The sequence below is a fragment of the Protopterus annectens genome, chromosome 2.part0, assembly GCF_019279795.1.
Source record: "Protopterus annectens isolate FY-2018-M chromosome 2.part0, PAN1.0, whole genome shotgun sequence".
NCBI classification, from domain to species: Eukaryota; Metazoa; Chordata; order Ceratodontiformes; family Protopteridae; genus Protopterus; species Protopterus annectens.
In genome coordinates, this window is record NC_056728.1 from 1,661,837,845 (window position 1) to 1,661,864,166 (window position 26,322).

General features: G+C 38.6%; 1 protein-coding gene across 1 annotated transcript in view; it reads left to right on the plus strand.

The window, feature by feature from the left end:
- The window catches only part of LOC122792867 (polypeptide N-acetylgalactosaminyltransferase-like 6), a 1,270,224-nt gene that overhangs the window by 1,177,056 nt on the left and 66,846 nt on the right, over positions 1 to 26,322 (plus strand). The window contains exon 8 of the mRNA XM_044060426.1: positions 3,547 to 3,663. Within this exon, the coding sequence (XP_043916361.1) occupies positions 3,547 to 3,663 (117 nt within the window). The remainder of the gene's footprint in view (positions 1 to 3,546; positions 3,664 to 26,322) is intronic.

Sequence of the window (26,322 nt, forward strand, 5' to 3'; positions counted from 1 at the left end):
TCTTTAAACACATCAAACATATAGAAAGACCCCAAAGATTCCTAGCCAAAAAGATCACTGGCCTGAAGTTCTTGCGCTGCCAAAAGAGTCTGGAAGGTCTATCATTTTACTCAGTGACTCATAGACTGTTGAGGAGAGATCTCTGTCTCACTTACTGTGCCATCAGAGACCTAATTGCCCTGAACCTCCTGGATCTCTTCAAGTCCAATATCTCCACCTTTACCTGAGCAACGAGCAAAAATCTTCTCAAATAAATAAATAAAATACAGTGTAGGGATATGCACGTACCCCAGCACCTTCCAAACATTTAGAATAAACATTCCCAGTATGTTAAGCAGTGCAATTTGCTATGTTCCTTTAATCATAATCAAGATGACTGGATAAGCGTTCACAAATTTAATCAGGGATTGGTTAGTATGTCCATTCTGAAGAAAGGAGGCATGGCCCAAAAGAAGTTACTGGTAAGGCATTAATGGTCATAAGACTCATTGGCCTTGAAACATCTTGGAATATCTACGAATCTAGGGATCTCTGAATATAACAATACATTTAAAAGAGATCAGTGTTTCAGTTATTTGCATCCAATAATCTGGAAGTGTTTACCATGCAGGGCAATTTGCTGTGTCTCCTAAATCTTTTAAGTAATAAAATAAACAGAATAAATAGACTGCAATGTTTTCTCTCCCAGACAGCCATTAACTTAAGATCTCCAAATCTGTGAGTATATGTTGGAGATAGGTGTCATTTTCAGATTCAGAGCAAAACTGTTCTTCACATCCCAAATGGAAATTTTACATTTACTGTAGAAAAAACTTGCATTTTCAGAACTGTAACTCATATCACATTTTAAGTCTTTTCTTAGATGTGACAGGCCAATTTGTCAACAGTGCCTACAATTTAGATAACATGGATGCTTTTCCCTGTCAAGTGACCTACTGAATATACAGGTGGAAGCTATGGAAATCAAACTCAGTTCACAAGATGTAACCCATTACAATTTATTGACTTACTCTTCATTGACTTATTCTGTTAAACTACCTAATTAGTACCATTTGCACATCACATTTTCTAACAGCCTTCAACCCAGTCCTACTTCAACCCCACTCCCAGCTCATCATTAACAAGTATTTGTTTATAGTTTGATATGCTTAAAGGACAGAGGAAATTAACCAGTGTCTTTCTTTTCTTTCATTCAGTTGACATGCTAAAGACATCCATTCAGCTGACACGCTAAAGACATCCAAACTGTGGTTGTCAAAGATAAAAATTACATGTCAAGTGCTGGCAGAGAGGCATGGGTGTGTCAGTCTCAGGGTGTGGCTGTTTGAGCATTATCCACATGCATTCTCTGGTGGAGGCTCAGCATTTTAGATAGGGACGTGGTCTAAAGAGGGTAAGGAAAGTGGACATCGACTGAACTGCTGTGTAGATGGGGTGATATACCGGGTCTATATTGAATCATCGAACGCTTAGAAAAGCGAACGATGATTTATCGAAAGCTTACGAACTCGAGTGCCTAGAACAGTGATTTTTTTCCAAGGGAAAAAAATCGCTGTTCCAAAAATATATATATATATATACTTAAAACATAACATAAAGGGGGTGGGGCTTCGCCCCCACCCCACCCCCACTTAAATATACCAACTCCGAGATCGCACTACAGTAAATGGCAATGTAACGGACATGGACAAGCAATTTCTTTCCCAGGGAAAGAATTCGTTTATATGCCGCTTCGTCATTTTGCCTTTTCGTCTTTTCAAGTTCGACCAAGACGCATTTGAAAGAATGCGTCTTCGGTCATCTGATAGGAACCCAATATACCACCATGTCACCATTGCACATCTACAACTTGGACATTACCAATGAATACAGGGTGAAAATCAGAGTAGGTTTAACAGAAAAATCTCTACAACAGCATATAAGTGACTGGGATGCACTGCTGGTTGGCTGCATGGGTGAAAAGATACAAGCAAAACAGCTGTTTGTGTGTGTGTGTGTGTGTGTGTGTGTGTGTGTGTGTGTGTGTGTGTGTGTGTAAATTAAATTACTTCATAACTCATTTTTAAAAGCTACAATGTGTTGAGAAGCTTTTCTGCTATGGTTCCACTGAAAAGTTATGCTGCTGATTTGGACAAACTGAAACAAGTAGGCAAAGTTTTTTTTTTTTTTTTTTTTGTTAATTTAGAAAGGTATATCAACACCATTCAGATTGTACAAACCTGCATCCATGTTTAGGCCAATGCACTTCTTCCAGCAATATTTTGATGCCAGCTTAAATTATTTCTTCAAACGTGTTTTAGGTGTCCCTTAAGAAGTGTAAGTAATGCTGTCTACCTTGCTGAAATAAATGTTGTTAATCACAACATGACCATTAAAGCACAGACAAATATTTACTAAGAGTCATTTTCCCTTTCTGGGTAAGGTTGTCCTGTGAGACATTTCTGCCTAGAATATCCTTCCTGTCCTCATTGCTTCTTTAAGGCTTTTCTTTCAGTGCTTGGAATTTATGATGAAAGATTGCAGTAACAGAGTCTGTCAGCAAACGTGCTTAAAGATGCATTTCACTGGAGGTCAATTAAAGAAGACAAAGCACAAACTTTGTTTATTAATTAATGCTGTTGTGGTAACTGGGGAGTATTTGAGCAGTTAGATTTTCTTCACTGTAATATCCTCTAGAATGTATTCAGAAACACATGACTAATTTCTTTTACTTCACACATTCTTGCAACACTCAGTGACTTCACTAAAATGCTTTGGATAGCATTGGTTACACACACACACACACACACACACACACACACACACACACACACACACACACACACACATCACACCTCTGAACCTCATGATTCATCAGAATAGTCATTAAACAGTTGTAAAATATGAACAGCTGAATTATTTAAGGAATTAAATTTCCTGCCTCAATAAAAGAACAGAGTTAAAATAACTGGCCATTTAATTTTGATAGCTGTTGTTACTCGATATTACTGCCTGTGTTAAATGCCAGCCAGGCTGCAACTCTTTAGTAATGTTTTATTTTAATTTTTATTACTGTTCACAGGAAAAAAAATGTTTCCGGTACTGATATTAAGCATTGGATAACTAGATATATTTATATATTCTTTGGTGCCACATGCTGGCATATTTAGGCAATAACTTAGGATTTTATTTGAACGATTTATGTGGTATTTGATATCTTCCATCATGTACAGTATCTTATTAAAATTATCTCACATAGTACTCCCATACAGGTGATAAGCATCACTTTTTATTCAGGGAACATAAATTACTGATTGGTGTTCTACCCAGTAAATTATTAATGGTAGATTCTTGCCAGGTTTTCCTCACTTAACCCCTTATTGTGCAGTCAGTCATTAGTAATTTTAATATCTTAAGAGACAGCATTACTTTAAACTAAATAAAGTGTTTCCTTAGAATTCCTGTCCTTATCACCAATTTCACCTTATATTTCAGTCTGACTACTTCACTTATTTACTGCAGTTGTTTTAGAGCTATATCTAATACATATGTCTTTTATTCTTCTAGATTCGGAATATTGCAGCAAACCTGTGTGTTGACAGCAAGCACGGAGGTACAGGAACAGAGCTGAGGCTGGACATTTGTATTAAAGACGGCTCAGAACGAACGTGGTCTCATGAGCAGGTAGCACTCCTTGGCTGGTCTTATCAAAAGATAGTATTGCTTTACACTAACAGCCTAAACACCTAGCATGTAGAACAGCTCTTTAACTAGGAAACAAAACCAAGAAAAGGTGTAGCCTAGCTCTTACGCACTGTTGTATTAAAAGCAGTTTAAAAAAGGTGTGTACTAAAGCATTTCATTTCATTTATCTAAGGTAGAAACAATTTTTTTTTTATTATTTGTTGATATATTTTAACAAATTCCTTCTTAAAATGGGTCATTGCGAGAAAAAGCACCTCCAAAATGCATTATAATATGTTGTAGCTGAAGTACAGGTTTCTGTGAAATGTGACACAAAATGTAAACTTTTTCAGAGTTACCATTTTTCTCCACAAAACAGGTAAAAATAAAGTGAAAGCCAAAACAGAACTCATGTCCCTTTTCAGGGCCAGCCCAGGAGTACTCTCTCTCTCTCATGAAGTGACTTAGAGAGTCACATAGCAGGCAAAGGAAGACTTAGAGAATCAAACCCTGCACTACAGAAAATAGCTCATTAACAGCTCAAAGCCTTACTCATCTGCAGTAAGTTCCAGCAAATCAGTGCTGTAAGCTTAGCACAATGCATTTCACTCACAAGCAAGCTAAATTAAAAATGTGCTTGGTTTTGAAATATTAACATTAGACTTGTAGACTTTATGTTATCCAGTTTCTTCACAAGCAGATAATAAAGACAGTATTGAGTCAACAAAACAAGGAAAGCAAAGATCGTACCCAAAGAACATGGCTGTTATCTTGATGCTCCTCTGTACTATAATTGATTCCTTCCTTTACACTGTAACTACTCTAGTATGCAGGAACCAGGTATTTATACTCACGCACATACACACACACACACACACACACACACACACACACACACACACTCACACACACAGATGTAACTATTACTTGCAAACCCTTGTATGACTCTGAGTATCTCAGATGCAAACAGTGACCTAGAAATGTATTTCAGCTCATTGTTGTGAGAACCATACAATGCAACCAATTACATCTCTCATATCCTCCCAGCACCTTAGCTCAAGAATCAGAGACAAAGAACAAAAATCAAATTTTAATTATTGCTCTTATATAGAGAACATTGCAGTGTAACACATTTTCTGTTTCCAAGCATTTGCTGAAGGGTATAAAGCTGAAACTCACATTTGTCATTATTTAGCGATTGTAGTCCACAACAATTTGTAAGAAAGCTGCACATTTTATGAGGAAGAGAGCACAAATATGAGGCAAAACTGAGGACAATTTAAAAGTATGCCCTTTGCGTGTGTCCACATGAGCACACTCTCTCACACACACACACACACACACACACACACACACACACACACACACACACACACACACACACGTATACAAAGACACATCATCACCGCCATACCTCTGAACTGTCTCTAGTTTTACAGAATGTTCAGATTTTTGCCTCAAATCTTTGCTCTTTTCCTCATACAATTTGTGGGTTTCTGGCAAATCACTGAGAACTGATATCAATAAATAAAACAGATATTTGTGTATCAGACTTTGTATCCTTTTTAGAATATATTCTACTACAAAACATGTTATTCTAGCAAATTTCTAAGTTTAAAAGAACAATATTTAAAATTTTCCACTGATTTTAGGCATTTGTCCCATTATTTTTAGTTTTTTTCCAGCATTCTTGTGTCAAGAGATTGAGTGTTATCTCACACACACACACACACACACACACATAGATGTCATCAGTTACAGCCACTTATATGACTGTGTGCACCTCAAATATCTGTTTGAGAGCAAGTGAATGAATAGATGCATAAATAATGTGCCAGAACTGTATCTCAGCTTGCTTGTATCAGAACCATACAGTGCAACACATTACAACCCCCAGCATCACAACTTCTTAGCTCAATAATTAGAGATAAAGAACCAAAATCAGGAACATATTTTAAATAATCCTCTTATATACTTGGGAGGTCACTAGAATAACAGGTTTTGCATTAGCAAGCAGTTTCTGAAGGAAACAACATCTGAAACTTGCACATCTGTAATTATTAGTGCACAACAATTTATTTATTTATTCATTTATTTGACATTTGTTAATTGAGATATGTCCAACTGGCAGGGGCCCATTTTCAGAGGAGGCCCAGGGAGAAAAGCTCCATGCACAAAAAAGAATGTCAGGTATGTTACAAATATATACAGTGAATACACAAAGTAACATTTGAGACATACAAGCTCCATCCACAAAAAAAGAATGTCATGTATGTTACAAATATATACAGTGATTACACAAAGTAACATCTGAGACATATACAAGCTCCATGCACAAAAAAGAACATCAGGTGTGTTACAAATATGTACAGTGAATACACAAATTAACATTTGAGACATATACAAGTGAGTTAACATTAATATTGCGGTGGTGGTGCTGCGGTAGCGTTGTCGCCTCACAGTTAGATGTTGCCCGTTCGATCCTCAGTTAGAGCATCTTATGTGTGGCAACATGCGTGAACGGGCATTCCTTCATTGAAGGTTGTGCGTTAGGCCCGGCAAGCCAGCACGTAAAACTCTACTGCCAATCATTAGCGGACCGGAGTTCCGCTGTGGCGACCCCTAACCGGGAAAAAAGCCGAAAGACACAAACAAACAAGCGAGTTAACATTATACACATGTATGTGAGATATAAGCAAAATATTGAGGACATTGGTACATAAAAGCAATTTACAATTGAAGAGACAGGAAGAGATTAGTAGATGGTTAGGCAGGATTGAGGCAAGAGCAGAGCCAGGAGTTTAGGGGTCTTTCACATAAAGTGTTTTTAAAATTGAGACTATGTGGCATAAATCTGATGGTTAGTGGCATTTTGATCCAGGCCAGTGATACTGTATAGCTGTATAAGCCATGGCCTACTGATTGTTTAGGCTTGTAGATAGCCAACAGAAGTTGGTTTGAGCCCTGGAGAGAGAACTGGGAGAATATTAATTGATGAGGGGTGACAGGAATTAGGTTTATTGATTATGAAGTGGGTGAGGAGTAGTTGAGAGAGGAGGAAGCAGTGAGGGAGTGCGAGCCATTTTATGGATTTAAGAGATGGGTAGCGGTGTGAGTTGTAAGACTGGGTAACAGCAAATCTAGCAATTTTATTGTAACAAGTTCAAGTTTTTGTTTTGAGAGTGGATTGAAGGTTGGTTAAAATAGGTGAAGCATAGAGAAGAGTTGGAAGAACATAAGCATTAGCAAGAGACAGTCTTGATTCATTGGTAAGGATTTTTTTTTTTTGCTCTGCAAAGTTTTTGGTGTGTTTTTTCAATACAATTTTGGACATGTAGATTGAATTTTAGTTGACCATCAGCTATGATGCCCAGGAGTTTGGTGTGTGTTGCTACTTCTATTATGGTGTTATAAAGGGAAGCAATGGTGAAGGATGCTTTGAGGTGAGAGAGATTTAGAAAGAGATACTAGTTTTTTTTTTTTTAGGGTTGAGTACTAGTTGATTGTCATTTAGCAAGCTTTCAATGGAGTTAAAGGATTTTAGGGTAAACGATTGAAGGTGTAAAAGATTGTCGGAAGAACAAGTGATAGTAGAGTCATCTGCATATTGAATTAGAGAGGAATTAGAGAGGACTGAGTGCAGGAAGAATGAAGGCTGCTAGTAAATATGTTAAATAGAATGGGACCAATGATGGAACCCTGAGGTACTCTAGTATTAGCAGGGAGGAAATTGGAAAAGGTGGAAAGCCACTTGACAAACTGCAGTCAATCGGAAAGGTAGCTAGAAAATCAGTTGAGAGTAGGGTTAGTAAAATCAAGAGCAGACATTTTAGAGAGAAGTAAGGGGTGAGAAACTATATCAAAGGCAGTCCAGAAAAAGGGAGGATACCAGGTTGTTATTGTCTCTGGCTTTAATGAAGGTATGTGTAAAGGAGACTAGTGTAGTAGTCATAATGTGACTAGAACAAAAGCTGTGTTGGGTTTAGGTGAGTAGGTTTTCATCTAAAAGATATTCAAGAAGTTACTTGTGGATGCATTTTTAATGTATTTTGGAAAGGGGGACAGAATTGCTACAGGCCTGTAGTTTGTGAGTTCTATGGATTGTCAACCTTTGTGCAGTGGAATAATATAGATTTTTTTTCAGATGGAAGAGACTATAGATTCTTGGATAGATCTGTTTATGAGGATGGAGACTGGGTAGGCTATAGAGTTAGCTGCTAATTTTAGGAGACGAGGGCTTTATTTTTTTTTAAATAGAGATTTAATGTATAAAGTAGGACAGATATGAGAGAAAAAGTGGGTATGTTGGTAGATGCGGCAGGTAGGGGGGGGAGTAGGGATAGGGTGGTCACTGTTTTGGGGAAGCTTGCTGATAGAGTCAATGATGTAGGAGTTGAATTTTATGGCAGTTTTGGAGGGAGAATTATTAGGGAAAGGGTTTGGTATGCTGGGAGAACTGGGGGTTGAGGAGCTTGTTAATAGAGTTCCAGAAAACTTTTGGGTTATTTTGATGGTTAGTTTGAGCCTTTAGATAATATTTTTTTGTCCTATTTGACTTGTTTTTTGGTGAGGTTATGAAGTTGTTTGTATGTTTGTAGGTATTTAGGGGATTTAGATTTCAGCTATGCAACATCTCTTTTGTGCATAAGGGTGTGGTGGAGTGTGAAAGCCAAGGTGCACAGTGTGATTTAACCTTTTTTTCCTGAGAGAAGCTAGGGAATTAAGAATACCCAGGAATATGGAATTAAATTTCAGAACAACATCCTCTAATGGTAGGCTATGGAGGAAGGACCAATTTATGAAGGGCAGTTTATTGTTAAATTCATCTGGGTTAAAGTTGGTGAGGCTACAGCATTATTTACATTTGTGGTGCCTGATGTGATCCTTTGGATGTGGGTTGGAAGATGGTCACTGATAGAATTTGGAAGTGTTGTAGGGTTGTAATACAAGCTAGGATTGGATACTAGGATCCTGTTGAAGATGAAGCCAGTATTTGTGGGTTTGTTGAAATGGGTGACTGTGGTAATTAGTTGAGTAAATCCAAGGAGATTTATGCTTGGGGGTGGGAAGTCAGAAGTTAAGGATAGCCAGTTGATATTGACATCCCCCTAGAATTATAGTTTCATTAGAGATGTGGTTAGAAGTCCAGGACAGAAAGTTTTCAAGAGTGGGGATATGTTTCCCAGGAGGTATGTAGATACCATCAATACATAGCTTTTTATGGTCATTTAGCTTGTAGTTGGCAAGTAGTATTTCTGCTGGGTGAAATTTAGGAAGTGGTATAGATAGGGGAGAGAGATTCAGTAGGTTTGACTAAAGTACGCCACCAGCTTTTTTGTGTAACCTATCAGGGTGTATGATATTATAGCCCAAAGGTAGAATTTCAGTGTCAGTGGTTTGGGGTTTAAGCTGTGTTTCAGTGAGAATAACTATATCAGGATAATGTTGAGCAGTCCATGCATGAAGTTCGCAACTTTTGTTTACAAGTCTATGAATATTCATGGAGATAATAGTTAAGCTCTTGGTGGAGGGTTTAGGGATAGTGATAATAGGGGGTTGGTGGGTAGTGTCATGGTTAGAAGAGGAATTTGGGCCAGAGTTAGAGAGTATATCACCACATAGGAATATGTTTTTGGAGATAGTTAGAAGTACAGGAGACTTAAATTTATTAATAAGGTGATAGAACTTTGTTTTGTGAGACTGAGGGTTGGTGACAAGATGTTTATATTTGTGCAGGAGATTAAGAGATAGGTTAATCAAATAAAATGTGATTATGATGTGGTATGATTTATCTGAGTTAATGAGGGGTTAGGTAAGTGTGGCTGGTTGATTAATGGGAGAGATGTTTGTTGTATAGCAGGTACGGAGCTACAGGAGGAGGAGAGGAGTACAGATATAGACAAATATGTTTTGGATTGAGGAAGTGGATGTGTAATGGATATAGGATAAAAGACGAAGTCAGACTAGGGGTTACTTACAGATGTGTAGTTAGAGAGAAGAGATAGCGAAGGGAAAGAGTGCTAGTGAAGAAGCAGAGGAGGGAGAAGTACAGTGGAGGGAGAGGTAAGGAACAGATGGGCTGTGTAAGCATTTAGGATAAAAAAGGGAAGGTGAGGGAGAGAAGAGTACTAAGTGAGGTGGGGAAAACAGGAGATGAGAGCAAGAAAAGGCAGAGTGTGTGGGTTGGGTGTATTACACAAGAAGATGAGGAGTCTATAGAGGAGGTGATGTAATTGAGAGAGTATACATGTAGAAGTAGTGAGGATGGGTGGGAATTGAGAATAGGGTAGGGGAGATATGTAAAGTCCAAGTTTAACATGGGTTGAACAGAGCAGGGCCCCACCATCATGGCTGAAAACGGCAAGAAAATAAACAATCTGTGAGGAGAGGATTCCTACAATTCAGCTGGTAAGGAACCAGAATAAGACTTTTGAAGCTATTGAGGAGGGGAGGAAGTTAGAAAAGAAAGAAACAGTATGCAGCACAGAGGAAGGAGAAGGTTATGGAAAAGGGGAATTGAGAAGATCAGGGGATACTAGGCAGTCAGGATTAGGTAGGGTTGAAGGAGAACGGAATAGAGTAGAGTTTACATTAGTAAAGTGCGTAGAGCTACAGGTATAAAACATGATCCTTAAACAGAGAGAGGCTCACAAACATGATTTTAGAGATAGTCAAATGAAAGTGATTGGGAGAGAAAGCAGATCCAGGCACAGAAGGCAGGATAGTTTAGGTGACTAGAAGAAGACTACAGGAGATGGATCAACTTAATTCTAAGTCTAGCCAGTCTACACACTAAAAAGAGAAATTTCAGATATATGTATTAAAAACAGGATATCAGAAATATGGAGAGAAGCTTTAGTCATGTGTACTTTAGTTCTGTTGAGTGTAGTGGTCCTGGGATTGTTGTATCTGGGAGATTGCAGTCTTTCAAGCTGTAGTGGGAAATTGCTATAGTGACTTTGTCTGTTTGAGGTGGATATGGGGTTTAGCTCTGTTGAATGTAGTGGTTCTGGGAGTGTTGTAGCTGGAAGATTGAAGTATTACAAGCTGTAATGGGAAATTGCTTTAGAGATTTGGTCTGGTTGAGATTGATAGATGGTTTAGCTGTGTTGCGCATAGTGGTCCTGGGAAATTGCAGTCTTGTAAGCTGTAATGGGAAATTGCCTTAGCAACTTGGTCTGGTTGAGGTAGATGGCGGGTTTAGCTGTGTTGAGTGTAGTGGCCCTAGGAGTGTTGTAGCTTGGATATTGTAGTCTTTCAATCTGTAGTGGTAAATTGCTTTAGCTACTTGGTCTGGTTGAGTTGGATAGGGGGTCTTGCTCTGTTGAGTGTAGTGGTCCTGGGAGTGCTGTAGTTGGGAGACTGCAGTCTTTCAAGCTGTAGTGGGAAATTGCTTTAGCAATTCAGTCTACTTGAGGTGAATAGGGGGAAAAGGAAACTCATGTCATTGACCCTGCACCTCCTCCTTGGCAAAATTACATGCAAAAATGAACATATATCCCGCAGACCAACACACTGACCACAACTGCACTGTCCACAAAATTGAGCAAAAACCTCCCTATCAAACATTAATAAAAACAAACCACCTAAATCAGTTATTTAAATGACTTAAACACCAGTTATTGCTTCTAACCACAAAGTTTCTAGCAGCAGAAATCCATAGCAATTTGCCAGAACACCACAAATGATACGACAACAGATGAAAATATCTCTCATCTTCTTTCTGTAGGAATTCTGAACAAATGCAAAAATAATAGAGGAGGACAAAGGCCCCAAAACAGGGAAAAATTAAAATATTATTTAATCTATTTGTTAACCAGCTAAAACTCCTGATCAAAGTGTGCATTTTCAAGGACAACAAAGGAGGATTGTGTGGTTAATTGACTTAATTATAGTGATTTAGAGAATGCCAAACTGTACATCCGCACTGAAAAAAGAATGAACATTCTCCAGCAGGGTATTAATATACAAGTAATACCCACTGAAAAATGAATCCGATGCTTCATGGCAGTATATCAAGCTGCTGTAGTGCTCAGTCTGCTAAAAAAATAACAACCACCATTTCTTTACACTCACTAAGCAGTGCTTTTGCTGTTTAGCAAGTGTAAAAAAATAAACAGAAAGAAGTGTTTGTGTATATGTATGTGTATGAGTGTGTTTATGTTTCTGTCTGTGTGTAAGTGAATGCTTGTATGAAGGCAGAACAGACTGTGTGAAAGATCAAGAGAGAGAGCAATCTTGTGTGAGTGAATGAATATATGAAAGCAGAGGAGACTGTGTGTGTGTGTGTGTGTGTGTGTGTGTGTGTGTGTGTGTGTGTGTGTGTGTGTGTGTGTGTGTGTGTGTGTGTGTGTGCGATTGAGAGAGTGAGAGCAGTCTTTTGTGAGTGAATGTGTGTAGGAAAGCAGAGGACACTGTGTATGTGACAAATTAAAGAGAGTGAGACCCATCTTTTGTGAGTGAATCCATGTTTGAAAGCAGAGAAGACTGTGTGTGTGTGTGTGTGTGTGTGTGTGTGTGTGTGTGTGTGTGTGTGTGTGTGTGTGTGTGTGTGTGTGTGTGTGTGTGTGTGTGTGTGTGTGTGTGTGAGACAGGTAGAGAGAGTGAGAGTGGTCTTCTATGCATAGCTCTCAACTGTTGCCTGTTCCTCATAAAATTTGTGGTTTTCTGAAGTTTTGTGGCAAATCAGTGAGGAGTGAATTCAGTAAATAATGGCTGACATTTGAGTTTCATAGGATCATAGGAACATACAAAGTTACTAGGCTATTGTCCCTGAGGTCCTTACAAGCCTAGCCAAGAATTTCACCCATGTTCCAACAAGTCAGCACCCTATAAAACTGTTCAGCAGGGACACAGGTGGAATCCCAGGGGTGTATTTTCTGTTCCCCATCCAGTTATCCAGGTTGCACTTAAAAAAGATTAATGAGGTACTCTGCTTGTTATGGAGAGGGAGTCTATTCCACAAAAGGGGGGATGTCTGGGACACAAATCTGTCCCACCAAGTCCTAAAGGTCAGGCATTCAGGTTACTTGAGTGGACCTTGACCTGCGGATATGTAGCCATCCCATCAAGGTGAGGTCTGAAATTGCTTTGTATGCCAGACAGCTGTCACCTCTGAAGAGTTTGTAGGAGACTGAGTAGAGAGACAGGGCCTTTAGCTTATCTGTGTAGGGTAGATGTCTGAGGCCCTGGATTCTCCTGGTGAGGAACCACTGTGGTCTCTCCAGTTGCTGCATGTGCTTTGTGAGGTACATGCCCAAAGAGGCATTGTACTCAATAATGGGTCTTATAAGGGAAGAATACAGGGATGTTATGACCACCTTGTTCCTGAATGAGATACCCTTACTAATGAGGTGGGTCATGTAGAAAGCTTTCCATACAACGGAGGCAATATGGTGGTCAAAATTCAGTTTGCTATCAAGCCGGGTGCTCAAGTCCCTCATGACTGATATTGTGTTTAGGACCTTATATCAATGTGATAATTTATGGGGACATCTCTCTCCCCAAAGGGGATGATGATGCATATTTTGGCATTCAGTTTGAGGCCATCCTTCTGGCACCAGTCATTTGCTTTAGTGAGACCCCATTGGAGAATATCCACATCAGTAGAGGAATTCATGACAGCACCCAGCTTGCAGTCATCTGCAAACTTGGTCAGCCGTAGCCCACTGGTTTTGGCCTGCACCTCAGAAAAGTATATCACAAACAGCAGAGGCCCTAAGACCAATCCATATAGTACACTGTTTGTAACAGGTCCACTGCTTGAGGTGACTTCCCCTATTTTGACTAGGTGGGTTCTGTCAGTGAGCCAGTTTGCAACCCATCTGGTAACATCTGGATTGATGCCTAGTTGAGAGAGTTTATCTATTATACCTGGGTGGGGAATAGTATCCAAGGCTTTGGCCAAGTCAAAGTAGGCAGTGTGCACTGTCTTCCCCTTGTCCGTGGCCTTGGTGACTGTCTCAAAGAAGGCAACCAGATTTAGCAGGCATGACCTATCCTTGATGAAACAAAACTGTATGGGATCGAGTGTCTGGAGGTTGCCAATGTCCCTGTTAATGAGGTCCATGATAATCTGCTCAATGGCCTTGCAGATCAGGTTAGTTAGGCTGATGGGTCTATAATTTCCTGTATCTGTGGACCCTCCCCCTTTCTGCAAAGGGATGACAGTGGCTGTTTTCCACTTGGCTGGGATGAAGCCGGTACTCAGGCTTTAGTTGAATATGGTGCTTAATGGTGCTGCATGTTCCTGCCTGAGTTCATTTAGGATGCAGCCTGGGATGTTATCGGGTCCCATGGAGGCTGTATTTTATACCTTTGAGAGGGCAGTGATGACTTGCTCTCTAGAGATAATAGGAGTAAATTAGATGCAGATATGGTAAGTAACTTTGCAGTACTTACATCCTTCAGAGAATGCATTGTAATATAAGAAATTTTATTCTAGCAACTTTCTAAGTTTATAAAAGCAATATTTAAAGTTTGTCCCTATTTTGGAGGCCTTGCCTCCCATTATTTTTGGCTTTTTCCAGATTTTTTGTGCTAAGATGTTGAGAGTTTAATGAGGTCCATGATAATCCGCTCAATGGCCATTAAGTTTAAACAACTACTAAAGGAACACCTACTTATCAATAGGCAATGCCCATGCCTTCCCACAGGTTGACCCTCTACACCTGCTTTTTCCCTCAGGACTTTCTCTATCAACCACCGCATACTAATTTACTGCATGTATTAGTTCTTAGGTTCATAGGTTCATACTAGGCTATCTGCCCTAGGGCATTTATAAGCCTAGCCAGAGTGTGTTTGGCTTTCGCCACCCATTTTAAATTAATTTTGCTATGCCCTTTTTCGAGGTTAGTATACTGTGCCTCTGTCTAACAGTGACACAGAAGTGATACCCGGGGTAAACCTACGATCCCCCATCCACTCATCAAGATTCCTCTTGAAGAGAGTCAATGAGGGACTCTGCCTAACCTGGACTGGGATTTTATTCCAGAGTGAAGGGAGCCTCTGGGTTATGAATCTGTCCCTCCAGCATGTCCTATTTATTTCAGTGCTGAGGTTCAAGTCTCTCGAGCGCGTAGCTCGATGGGATTTGGACTTTCTGAGGTGCAGCATGTCCATTAATTCTGGGTTGGACATGGCTTTATACGTCAGGCACAGATCGCCTCTGAGCAGGCGGTATGCCACTGAGTAGAGCTGGAGTTTCTTTAACCGGGCAGCATATGGCATCTGTTTGAGCCCTTTGATCCTCTTGGTGAGGTACTTTTGGGGTCTTTCCAGTTGCTGCAGGTGTCTGGTAAGGTACATCCCAAAAGGGGCATTGTACTCAATTATGGGCCTGATGAGGGATGAGTAAAGAGGCACGATGACCTTCCCTGATCTAGATGTGAATCCCTTCATGATTAGGTGGGCTATATAAAATGTTTTTCTAACCACTTTGGCCACGTGGTTGTCAAATGAAAGATTGCTATCAACTTGGGTCTCCAGGTCCCTAATTACTTCTTCCTTACTTAATGGATTACCACCTATGTGGTAATTTGTGGGCACTTTGTTTTTGCCAGAGGGGATGACTATACACTTTTTGGCGTTTAGCTTGAGGCCATGGCTCTGGCACCAGTTGTCTGTTTCTATGAGGCCCTTTTGGAGGATGCTTGTGTCAGCTGGAGAATCGATTATAGCACCCAGTTTGCAGTCATCTGCGAACTTGGTCAGTTACAGTCCCTCCGTGTTGGCCTGTACCTCCGAGAAATATATACCGAACAGGAGAGGTCCCAGGACTGAGCCTTGTGGGACACCACTTGTAACTGGTTTGGAGTCTGACATGGCTCAAGCAATTCTAACCATGTGGGTTCTGTCCTTGAGCCAGTTTGCAACCCATCTAGTGACATAGGGGGTTATATTTAAGCTGGTGAGCTTATCTATAATGCCCGAGTGGGGTATTGTATCAAAGGCTTTTGCGAGGTCCAGGTAGGCTGTGTGGACCACCTTCCCCTCGTCAATGGACTTGGTGACTGTTTCAAAGAAATCAACCAGGTTTAAGAGGCAGGATCTGCCCTTAACAAATCCGAACTGGGTAAGATCCAGTGTCTGTAGGTCCCCAAGATCTTTTTTTATGAGGTCCATGATGATCCTTTCCATAGCTTTGCAGACCAAGCTTATGGGGGTGATAGTTTCTAGGATCCGTTGAAGCACCACCTTTGTGGAGAGGGACCACTGTTGCCGTACGCCACTCTTTGGGTACATATCCTGTGGTAAGGCTGAGACTGAACAGTAGTTTTATGTTTGGGTTTAGCTCTTCTTGGAATTCATGTAGGACGCAGCCCGGGACACCGTCTGGTCCCATTGATGCTGTTTTTTGCTTTGGAGAGGGCGGCTCTTACCTGAGCATCTGAGATGTCAGGGGGGCAGCACTCTGCTGGGATAGATATTTGCCCTTTTGATGGGGGGGGGAGAAGTTTGCACTGAACCTGTCAGCTAGGATGTTGGCAATGTCTGTGGGTTCGGTGTATTTTTTGTCATTTTGGACTAATTCTGAGCATATCTGGGAATTCCCACCCAGGTTCCTAACATAACTAAAGAAAGCCTTGTGATTATCCTTAGTGTCCTGTGCAATTTTTCTCTCGAAGCTGGCCTTAGAAGATTTTATGAGTGCCCGTAGTTTTTTGCTAGCACTGATCAGAGATGCCTTCCCTTTTTGGGATTTTGCTCTATCATGTAGTAGCTTCCTCCTTCTATTGTGTAGTATTCTTAATACACAAACCTCATCTACTAGCAGTTCTACTATACTCTTAGAAACTCTATGGGTGAATTATACATACTCTCAATAATTCAAGTAGAAATTACTAGTCATACAACTAACGTGTCCTGCTACTACAATTTGCAGCTAAAATATTTTTTTTTCTCTGTGTATCTCTAAAATGTACAGCCAAAATATTTTTTTTCTCTCTATGTATATCTAAAATGTTATGTGTTGTACTTTGTCTCTGCATGTGTGAAATAACACGGTATGTGTTTACTTGCCTTTGAATGCCTTTGTATATTTACAAACTCTGGAGCTTTTCTCCCCAGGCCTCTGCTGAAAATGGACATTTATCCAGTCGGATTCTCCCGGTCAACAAATGTAAAATAAAATAAAATAAATAAATAAAACATTCTAACATACAACTGTCTGCTGTTATAAGTATGAAATATCTTACTCATGGATAATCTAAAGTCTAGTTTCTCACATTAAACTGCCTGCTTTAATAAGTTAAAAAAATATAAAACCACATACAAACCTACTATTTACTGTTATATCCTAGCTGTATAAGGCTACAATATACTGCATGTGTTGAGTGTGTACAGAATGTATTATACTGCAAGATGAGTTTATTATCTGTTGACTATCTATGAGCCTGCTAATAGGCCATATTTACCTTTGACTGAAACCTGATTTTGTATGTGTATGCCACCATGTGTATTAATTTGATCATATATATTTATGTACCTGTTATATAACTGGAGCTTTTCTCCCCGGGCCTCTGCTAAAAATGGACGTGTCCAGTCGGACTTTCCCAATCAACAAATGTAAAATTAAAAAATGAATAAAATAAGAGTTATGCTTGTGTGAGTGAATGCAAGTATGAAACCAGAGGAGACTGTGTCTGTATATGTATGTGTGTGTGAAAGCAGAAGAGATTGTGTATGAGAGAGAGAGAGACTAGGCTCTCTGTAAAATTGTTGTATTTTTCTTATTTATTTAAATACTATATTATTTTTATATATTTTGATGTGAAATGCTTTCTCCAACACCATTAACATATACTACAGAAAGTTTTAAACAATAGGCAGAGGAACTATTTTACATCAAAAATATATAAAAAATAATATAGTACTTAAAAAAATAAGTAAGCAAAACACAGCAATTTTGCAGAGAACCCATTCACTAAGCACAATAATGTCCTCCAGGATGTATGTTAATGTGTAATTAATGCCCTTCCAGGGGTGCAGAGGCCCTGTCGGGCATTATTGCTTACACAGTATGTAAGTATAGGTGGAAGGAATCCACTTTATACCTTTTATTACAGGAAGCAGTTTTTAATAGGTCAGAACCTTAATTCTCAATGCTAAATGCCAGGCAACTCTAATGCGCTTAAAAGTTAACAGAACAACAGGTGTTGCATTGACATCTTGTTCTGAACAATAAGAACTATGAAACTCTAATGACTGGCATTATTGCCTGACTGTAATTTTCAGTGATTTATCAGCAAATTAAGAATATAACAAGGGTCAGGGCAAAAACACGAAGCAAACTCAGAGATGTTCTAAAAAATCAAGGGAAGATGACAGGTAGAGCTTTCCATCCTACACAAACACATGCACCCACTAAAACGCACATACACATACGCTCACGCACGCACGTGCCCACACACACACACACACACACACACACACACACACACACACACACATATTAAATTGTACATATATACTGCAAAGTTATTTACCATATCTGCATCTAACAACACTTGTCAATATAGTTCACATTTTTCAATGTCTGGCAGGTGTACCCCACCTGTCAGTCAATGGAACTTTCTACAAAACAAAGAAAATAAATTTCTTAAAATGTTGACAATCAGTAGAATGTTTAGTGCATTACTGTTGTCTCTTTTACTAATCACATACGTATGTTAGTAAATCCTGACTTTTAAAGCATTTATAGTTTTACCAACATAAAACGCAAGACGTGACACTATGATAACTCCTGTTCACCTGCGGATGGTGCTTACAGCGGTTTTCAGCAGGCTGCTTAGTATTCTTTTCCATGTAAGTCTAAAGAACCTGTTCACAGTTGAAACAAAACAACAACAAGTAATAGTAGCATTTCTGTTGCCAGTATTGTGTGTGAGGATCTGGTTTTACTCAGGGAGCTAGACCAAAGCATCCTGTTAGTACAAGTCATTCCATGGCTTTGAATGATTGGTTTAGGCAGCCCCTTTGTTTAGCCAACAATACACAGATCACTATGACCAACAACAATAACAACACCTTAAAACAAAAGTTGGCTAAGTTTGAAAAGTTATCTAAATATAAAAGGCTGCAAATGGACAATCTTCACTTTCAGGAAATTGCGGCTGCTAAACGGGTACCAAAACGGTTACGTTTCTTCAAATACCCAAACAGTTTACAAGAAGGCTCACCTTTTCATAATGATTTATTATGTTTTTTTACAAGATTGGTTTAGAATTTATGGATATTCTGGCAAATGAAACTGAGCATAAATTGGGAATTTCTAACAAAGATATTTAATCATTACATAACATTGGACTTGTTTGACATGATGGAACATGACTATTTATACATCTTCAACAGGATTAACAAAGAATGTGTTATGATTAGAACTAGGAAGGAGAAAAAATTGGTGAAGGATAGGGAACAGTATGAAGCTAAACAGGCCTACCCCACCCTCTGGTTATTAACTTCACCAATGCAGAGCCAATTGTTGACAGTGAACACGCATATATGGATATTCTCTACAGTTCCACTGCAGACACCAGCAATGGAATTTTTTTAGAGTAAACTAACATGCCTCAGAGATCCTCAAGGATCCAAAACATGGATAAGAACAATAACAAGTCTCAGAAAAAGAGTTTGGAGCCCTGATTGAAACCCAGTCAGTGTTATTTCAATCTCCCAAGAAGTGAGTGAGGACCTGGAGACAGCAACGGAGACAGACATTGTTGAATATTTGTGCTGCAGGTAAAGGTACTGTGTTCAATTTCAATGGTTTTAACTTTTACAATTACAGTTACCTCAAAGTTACCCCCTTATATGGGGACTTGATTTGTAAGGCATGTACTTTTGTGCCTAGATCTAAATTTAATTTAGTTGAGAGTTTATTGGATTTGAAGCTTTTTGTTCATAAATTGAACCCGGCTTTATTATTTAAGAACAGTGGGCACTTTGCTGACAAAGCTGGTATTTTACAGAAAAACAGTACTTTTAACCCTCTTTTAAGTGCTTCATTAGCAACCTTCAAAGCTGCATGTGAAAGGGACATTCTAATCAATTATAATTTGGACAGTGCTACATATGAATATCTAAAGGGGGACAAGCCAGTGATACCAAGTATTTTCAGGCTCCCCAAGGTACATAAGTCCATAGAAGATCCTCCACTTCACCCTATTGTGGCTGGGGCTGGATCTAAGACCGACCCTCGGCCAAATTTGTGGATTTTACTTTAAAGAATTTTTTTGTTGACAAAAAAGCATATTCTTAAGGATACTTTCTAAATTAATTATATAAAATTCCCTTTCATAAGGATGTGTTTTTTTTTTGGTGATAGATGTGAAAGATCTATTTTTAATCATCCCTCATCATGAAGGTTTATCATGGGTCTATGATGCCCTAGTAAATGGGTCTGACCTTTCTCAAAGTAGGCTCACCCTACTAGTGGAAGTTATGGAAATAGTTTTAACCAACAGTGTTGTGTTTTTTTTGAATCTGAATATTTCAAACAAGTGTCAGGTGTGGTAATGGGGGATGCTGCAGCATCAGTGTTTGCAAATATTGTTTTACATTGTGGGAAAAGCTATTTATTTTTACACTGGTTTACTCAATCAACATCAGGACCTACCTGAGATATTTGGAAGATATTTTCATCCTTTGGTCAGCTGACTTAGGAAGGTTAAATGAATTTTTGATTTACGTCAACATCCCCTCATTTTTGTTTTTTTAAAGGGCTATTTGATGCAAATAACATTGATTTTTTGGATGCTACTATTATGGTACAGACAACTGTTTTTCTTCTACAGTGTTCAGGAAAGAGATAAATTCCAATAGTCATTTACGTTATAGCAGTCACCAGCCCCTATGGCAAAAGAAAAATGCTGTTAAGCATCAGTTTATCAGGTTGTCCCACCTCATTTCTGATGAAACAATATTTTTGGATGAAGTCAACAAAATTGTCAAAATGTTTCAAGATGCACACTATCCTACTGAATTTATTGATGTTTTTAAGAATGAAATTATTAAAGACAGGTCCCACCGTTACAGACCAGTGTTGAAATACAGCCTTCCCAATTTGGAAACCAAGTCAAATGTATTGGCTGTTGACAAACATAGTTCCTTTTGTGACAGTGAAACCAGGAATTTATTCAACAGGGCCATGGTTTGTGACTTTAGCAAGGCCATCGATGAGGTGAGAAATAACCTCCAGAGGAACTGGCAGAACGTTATAATAGCACAAGGTCTGGACTTGCTTTTACATAACAGCCCCACTATGGTTTTCAGAACAGGGTCTAATTTAAAAAAAAAAAGATTTTTGAAAAATTTAGTAAAAGCAGATTTAACTCTAACGTGGCTTCTAAAGGCATGTTCAGATCTGGTGCATATGCCCAATCTAGATATATCTCAAAAGGGGTAACTTTATGGTTGGGAAGTGTTCGAAACATGTCTATCCAATAGCAAATTCAACTGCAACACCAAAGGAGTTATCTATTTAGCACAATGTGGCACAGGTCCTGCATTTTATGTAAGTAAGACTATAAATGTTTTAAAAGCCAGGATTTACCAACATACATATGTGATTAGTAAAAGGGACAACAGTAATGCACTATGCAAGCATTCTAATGATTGTCAAAATTTTAAGAAATTTATTTTCTTTGTTTTGGAGAAAGTTCCATTGCCTGACAGGTGGGGTAATTGGGATGTTTACATTGAAAAATGTGAACTATATTGGCAAGTCTTTTTAGATGCCACTAACCCCACTGGCATTAATAAAAGGGTGTCCATCAACAGTCTTTTGTTTTGTTTTTTTTCCAGAAAAGATGCATATTTAATTATTTGGTGTGATTGATATTTCATATTATTTTAATATTAAGGATGTTTACAATTCTTTATTCAATCAGTATTCTAATTTAACTATTTTGCAACTGGAATTTATTTTTAATTTTATCTATTTTGAACTGTGTTTGTTATGGTTTTATTACTTTATATATGTAATGTATTACTTCCTCCACAAGATGGCACTGGACTTGATTATAAAAAGGCAATCTGTGGGGGAAATTTTTGTCTGATGAAGTTTGCCTTGAGCTGAAACACCCGATGTTCATGAGGATCATTTGCATATATCCCATGTGCCTCTGATACAAGAGGTTTGGGAGGTCACTCAGTGGAAGTTCTAGCTTTGCTGGAGTTTTCATTTTGTTTTTACTGATTGGTTTTTCAGTGACCTTCTCACTCATTGTTTTAGTTTGTTGTTTGGTATATTTTTGCAGCGACCCTAATGATATTGAACATCAGCTGGATATAACAGCCCTGTGTTTCTAATGCTTAGTCAAGTCTACAGCTAGGGGGTTTGGCTTTATACTGGCTTGAAATTGTCTAGTAAAATGATGAAACAAGTCATGGGTATTCAGAATTGCCAATGAGCTGAAACAGCTGATGTTCATGAGGATCATTTACATACATCCCATGTGCCTCTGATACAAGATGTTTGGGAGGTTACTCAGTGGAAGTTTTAGCTTTGCTGGAGTTTTCATTTTGGTTTTTACTTGTAGTGGAGAAAAACGGTTATGGATAAAACTTTTTGGGTGTTTCTTGCACCTTTCTTGGAGTCTACTTTTTTGTTTTTTTAATGTCTGAAATTCAAATATCTGTCATTATTTAGTGTTCACATGTGTATGGGAGAGTGAATTATAGGGTACCTTTGCTCTGCTCATGCAATGCATGGGCTGGCAGTGGAGATTACTGCAAAACAGTGCTGATTAGCACTAGCGATAACATCATAAAGTTCAGAGGCATACAAATTAGCTGAGAAAGAGGTCTTTCCTCATTGCAGCTAATCATGACACTGAACTGCATTTCCTGTGATTGCTGCCCCATTTGGCCACAGCTTGTACTTGCCTTGAGGCTGTTTCTGAATCCCAGCCCATATCTCATTATAAATTTATTCTGAAATGGAATGAGATTATTAGCATAAATGATCTCTGTTTGCAATGTTCTCCTAAAACTACGAGTGACAGAAAACAGTGGTGTTAGATATTTAAACTGTATGCAGATCTTGACTCTGGTCAGTACTTGGTACTTAGCAGCAATGTCTAAGAAACACAACATTAATTCTAACCAAGAGTTTTACTGTTTTGCATTCCTTGATTATTGCCTTATGTAATGTCATTTACTATGAAACATTTGCACTTTGATTCTTCTAGGATATGGGCTTTTCTTTTTTTATTTTTTTGCTTTGCAAAATTCTAAATCATTATCCAGCTTTTGAATAGTTGGAGAGTAACTCCCAGAGGTTTGGTCCTTGCATAGAAAAAACTATGACATTTAGTTAAGATTCTGCAGAGAAGGGGCATTTGTTGGATTTGAATTTCATTTTTTTCAATCACAGCCTGTCTGGTTTGTGGAGGGTAGGAATTTTGCTTCAGGAGTTTAAATATAGATGATCCCAGTAGGAGGTATGTCCTCTGCTGGATGGGAAGCCAGTAATGTTTTGTTTTGTTTTGTTTTGTTTTGTTTTGGTTTAATACTGAGCAGTGATATTCCTTCCATGGGGCAAGACTGATAAAACTGCATATTTTATCAGACGTTTGAAATTAGTTCATTTTTTTTCTTTTTTGATGCAGCAGCAAAAACTATTGCATATTGTAACTAGACTTGCATTATTCCTCATCCTATAATCTTCTTTATAGACAGTGATAGTGTGACAGGATGAATGAACAATTCTGAATACTATAACAGCATGTGATAATGTCACTCAAGCTTTTTTGAAGGTTGTAAGATTGACACTAAATCTATGAATCAGGAACTTACAACAGTTCTCACAACATTTCTGGTGTTTCCTGTAAAGTAATGCTACTATTTTCCAGGATTTTCATATAAAGTTTCTTTGTATGCCTTTGACTGTCTATGTATCTGTTTTGGAGCCATTTGAAATGATATTTTTCTTAAAATCTATGGCTATTACAAAATCCAGGAGAAAAAGCTTTTACAAATCAGTAACTCTGTGACTCTGAGTGGTTTGGTGTTCTGGGAATACACCTGTGCATCTGTCAATAAAGTAATGTAAGTCAGCTGTTTCATGAGTTTTTAGGTGTTGAAAGAACAAATAGTTGATACAACAATTATACTGGACATCCCTCTGTTCTCCTGACTGCAATATACCTGTGCATAATCCAGTATAGGGATAGAGGTTATATAGTGGGACGTATTCCCTTCAAGCAAGGTTTGGTGATCATATTGGGAGCAAATTCAACCATGATCCATGACCCATACTACTCTCCCATAGATGATTGTGGCTTTACCTTTTTTAAACAATGTTGCTATCTCCTACATGCAGAGATTGATAGGTGTTTAGTAAGTTCTTTAATATGGCAACTTACATTTCTGGGAAGAAATGTATCATAATATTTTGGCAACATTAACAGGCTTGGATGAGAAATAATGTTTTAGCTTCACTAAAACTAGCAGCCATGTGCACCATGAATTTTAGAGGAATATGGTTTATTTGTATTTAATTTTATTTAATGTATGTTGGTTAACCAGGGTAATAAACCGATCCACAGAAGAGCCATTTCAGCCACAGCCAAGGAAATAATGTAAAGGTAAAACAAGTAATTAAAAGAGATGATACAATTCAATATAATGCAATAAATCAAGTAGAATACGACAAAGGTTTGTTATAGAAGTGGCATTACAAATGAGTAATAAAGGGCTGTAACAAAATTTGTTTAACTACTCCAATGAACTATTTTCAGGTATAGCCAGTGGACAAGAAATTACAAACTAGCAGATTATTACTTTTATAAAGGTATACTGTAAATTACACACAAAGTATACCATTACATTTTGAATGTGTAAGTGCATTCATTGAATCAACCAAGTTTTACAGAAGTCTCATATAATACCTCATAATAAAATGTATGCACCTCAGGATTCTATAGACAATATTTATAAAACGTTTCTTTTTTTTTCCAGGTTGTAGTAGCATCTCATTCCATTTATGTATGCTTTTTATATACATGTGTGCAATTATAGGAGAATCAGGTTTACCTGTAGTGTAAGAGGACACAGATGGTTACTGGCAATGCTTCTGCTAATGCTGTATCACTAATAAGGGCAGAGTAGATAAGGTAAGGAAGGCCACCCAGCACCAATGAATTAGGAGGAAAGACAAAAAACTGACAGGGGTAGATCACATAACTTCATCTCTAACAGACAAAAAACTGACAGGGGTATATAAAATAACTTCATATCTAACAGCCAAAGAAGTAATAAACTGGGAGAAATTATCTGGATCTACAGATCTTGGTTTAAGTGGCTGCTAATATGTTAAAGCACTAACAAGTGGCCCTTTTTTAGAAAATCGGTGAAGGTACTTCTAAATTTGCTCTGTATGGAGATGCTGTGAACCACATCACTACTCAAATACCCTCCATGAAGGCCTGACACAAATAAATAAATGGTATCAGAGCCATGGTCTACAATTCAATGCCAAGAAATGCATAATGGTATTTTTTTGGGAAGATGGCTACCCCTGGAAACTACCACATTGAAAAAGTGTATAACAACTCCTTTGGTATGTACCAGATTGAGCATATGCAACAACTGGTATATCCATAGATATTCCTCAGATAAAGAATATGGGGGTTAAACAACATGTCCAACACGGACCACCTCAAAGCCCTATCTCTGTACTTGGTATCCTGCAGACTGCTGACATGTGATTTATGCCTGGCCTACACAGCATGCTCTGATCTCACTCTGATGGATCTGTTGCACATTCACAAAACAAATAGTATCATAATTACCCAATCTTGCTATCTAAACCTCCCCTACAGCATAAATAGGACATGCCTGAGAGTCAGGTATGTGTCTCAGAGACTATGCCTTCCCTGGAACTTAACCCAGTTTAAGCACCTGTACCAGTAGATGGGAATCTGAAATGTACCCCTGGAATGGTACCTATGCCTCTAATACAGGCAGCTGGTAAATGCTTGATAACCCATGCCCAAGTCTCCATTTATCCCATAAACAATCATAGTATATAAACCTGCCAGATAAATTCGGGAAGGATGGCTAGATTTAAAAAGCCCCCCCCCCCTCCACGGGGTCATTAGCCTAGTAATCACCTATGAACCTATATGATAGTTGCAAGGGACGTCTTGCTTCCTGAAGGATACCATTGTACATTTCTTATCATTCAGTTTTTATCTCTGGTCTTGACCCCAAATATTGGTTTGAGGAAGGCCATCTAGGAGGATTTTGGTGTCCTCTGGGGACTTTATGATGGCACTAAGTTTACAGCCATCTGCAGACATGATCAGCTCAGCAATAAACCCTTAATAATAGCTTGTCTTTTCATGAACTAATTGCAAACAGTTGTGGCTCAAGGACTGAAACCTGGGGTACACTGCTACTGACAGGTCTTTTGGAGGAGGTAGAGCAGCCCACCCTAATTTCCTGGGTTCTGTTCATGGGGCAATTTGCTATTCAAAGACTTACATTGGGATTAGTTTTTAGCTTGGAGAGTTTATCTGCAATTTTTGAGTGTGAGATGCTGGTAAACACTTTTGCAAGGTTAAGATGTGCAGTGCATAATGATTTGCCCTCATACATTACTTCAGTAAAAGATGATTTGAACCACCCAACCTTGACACAACAGAAACTTGCATT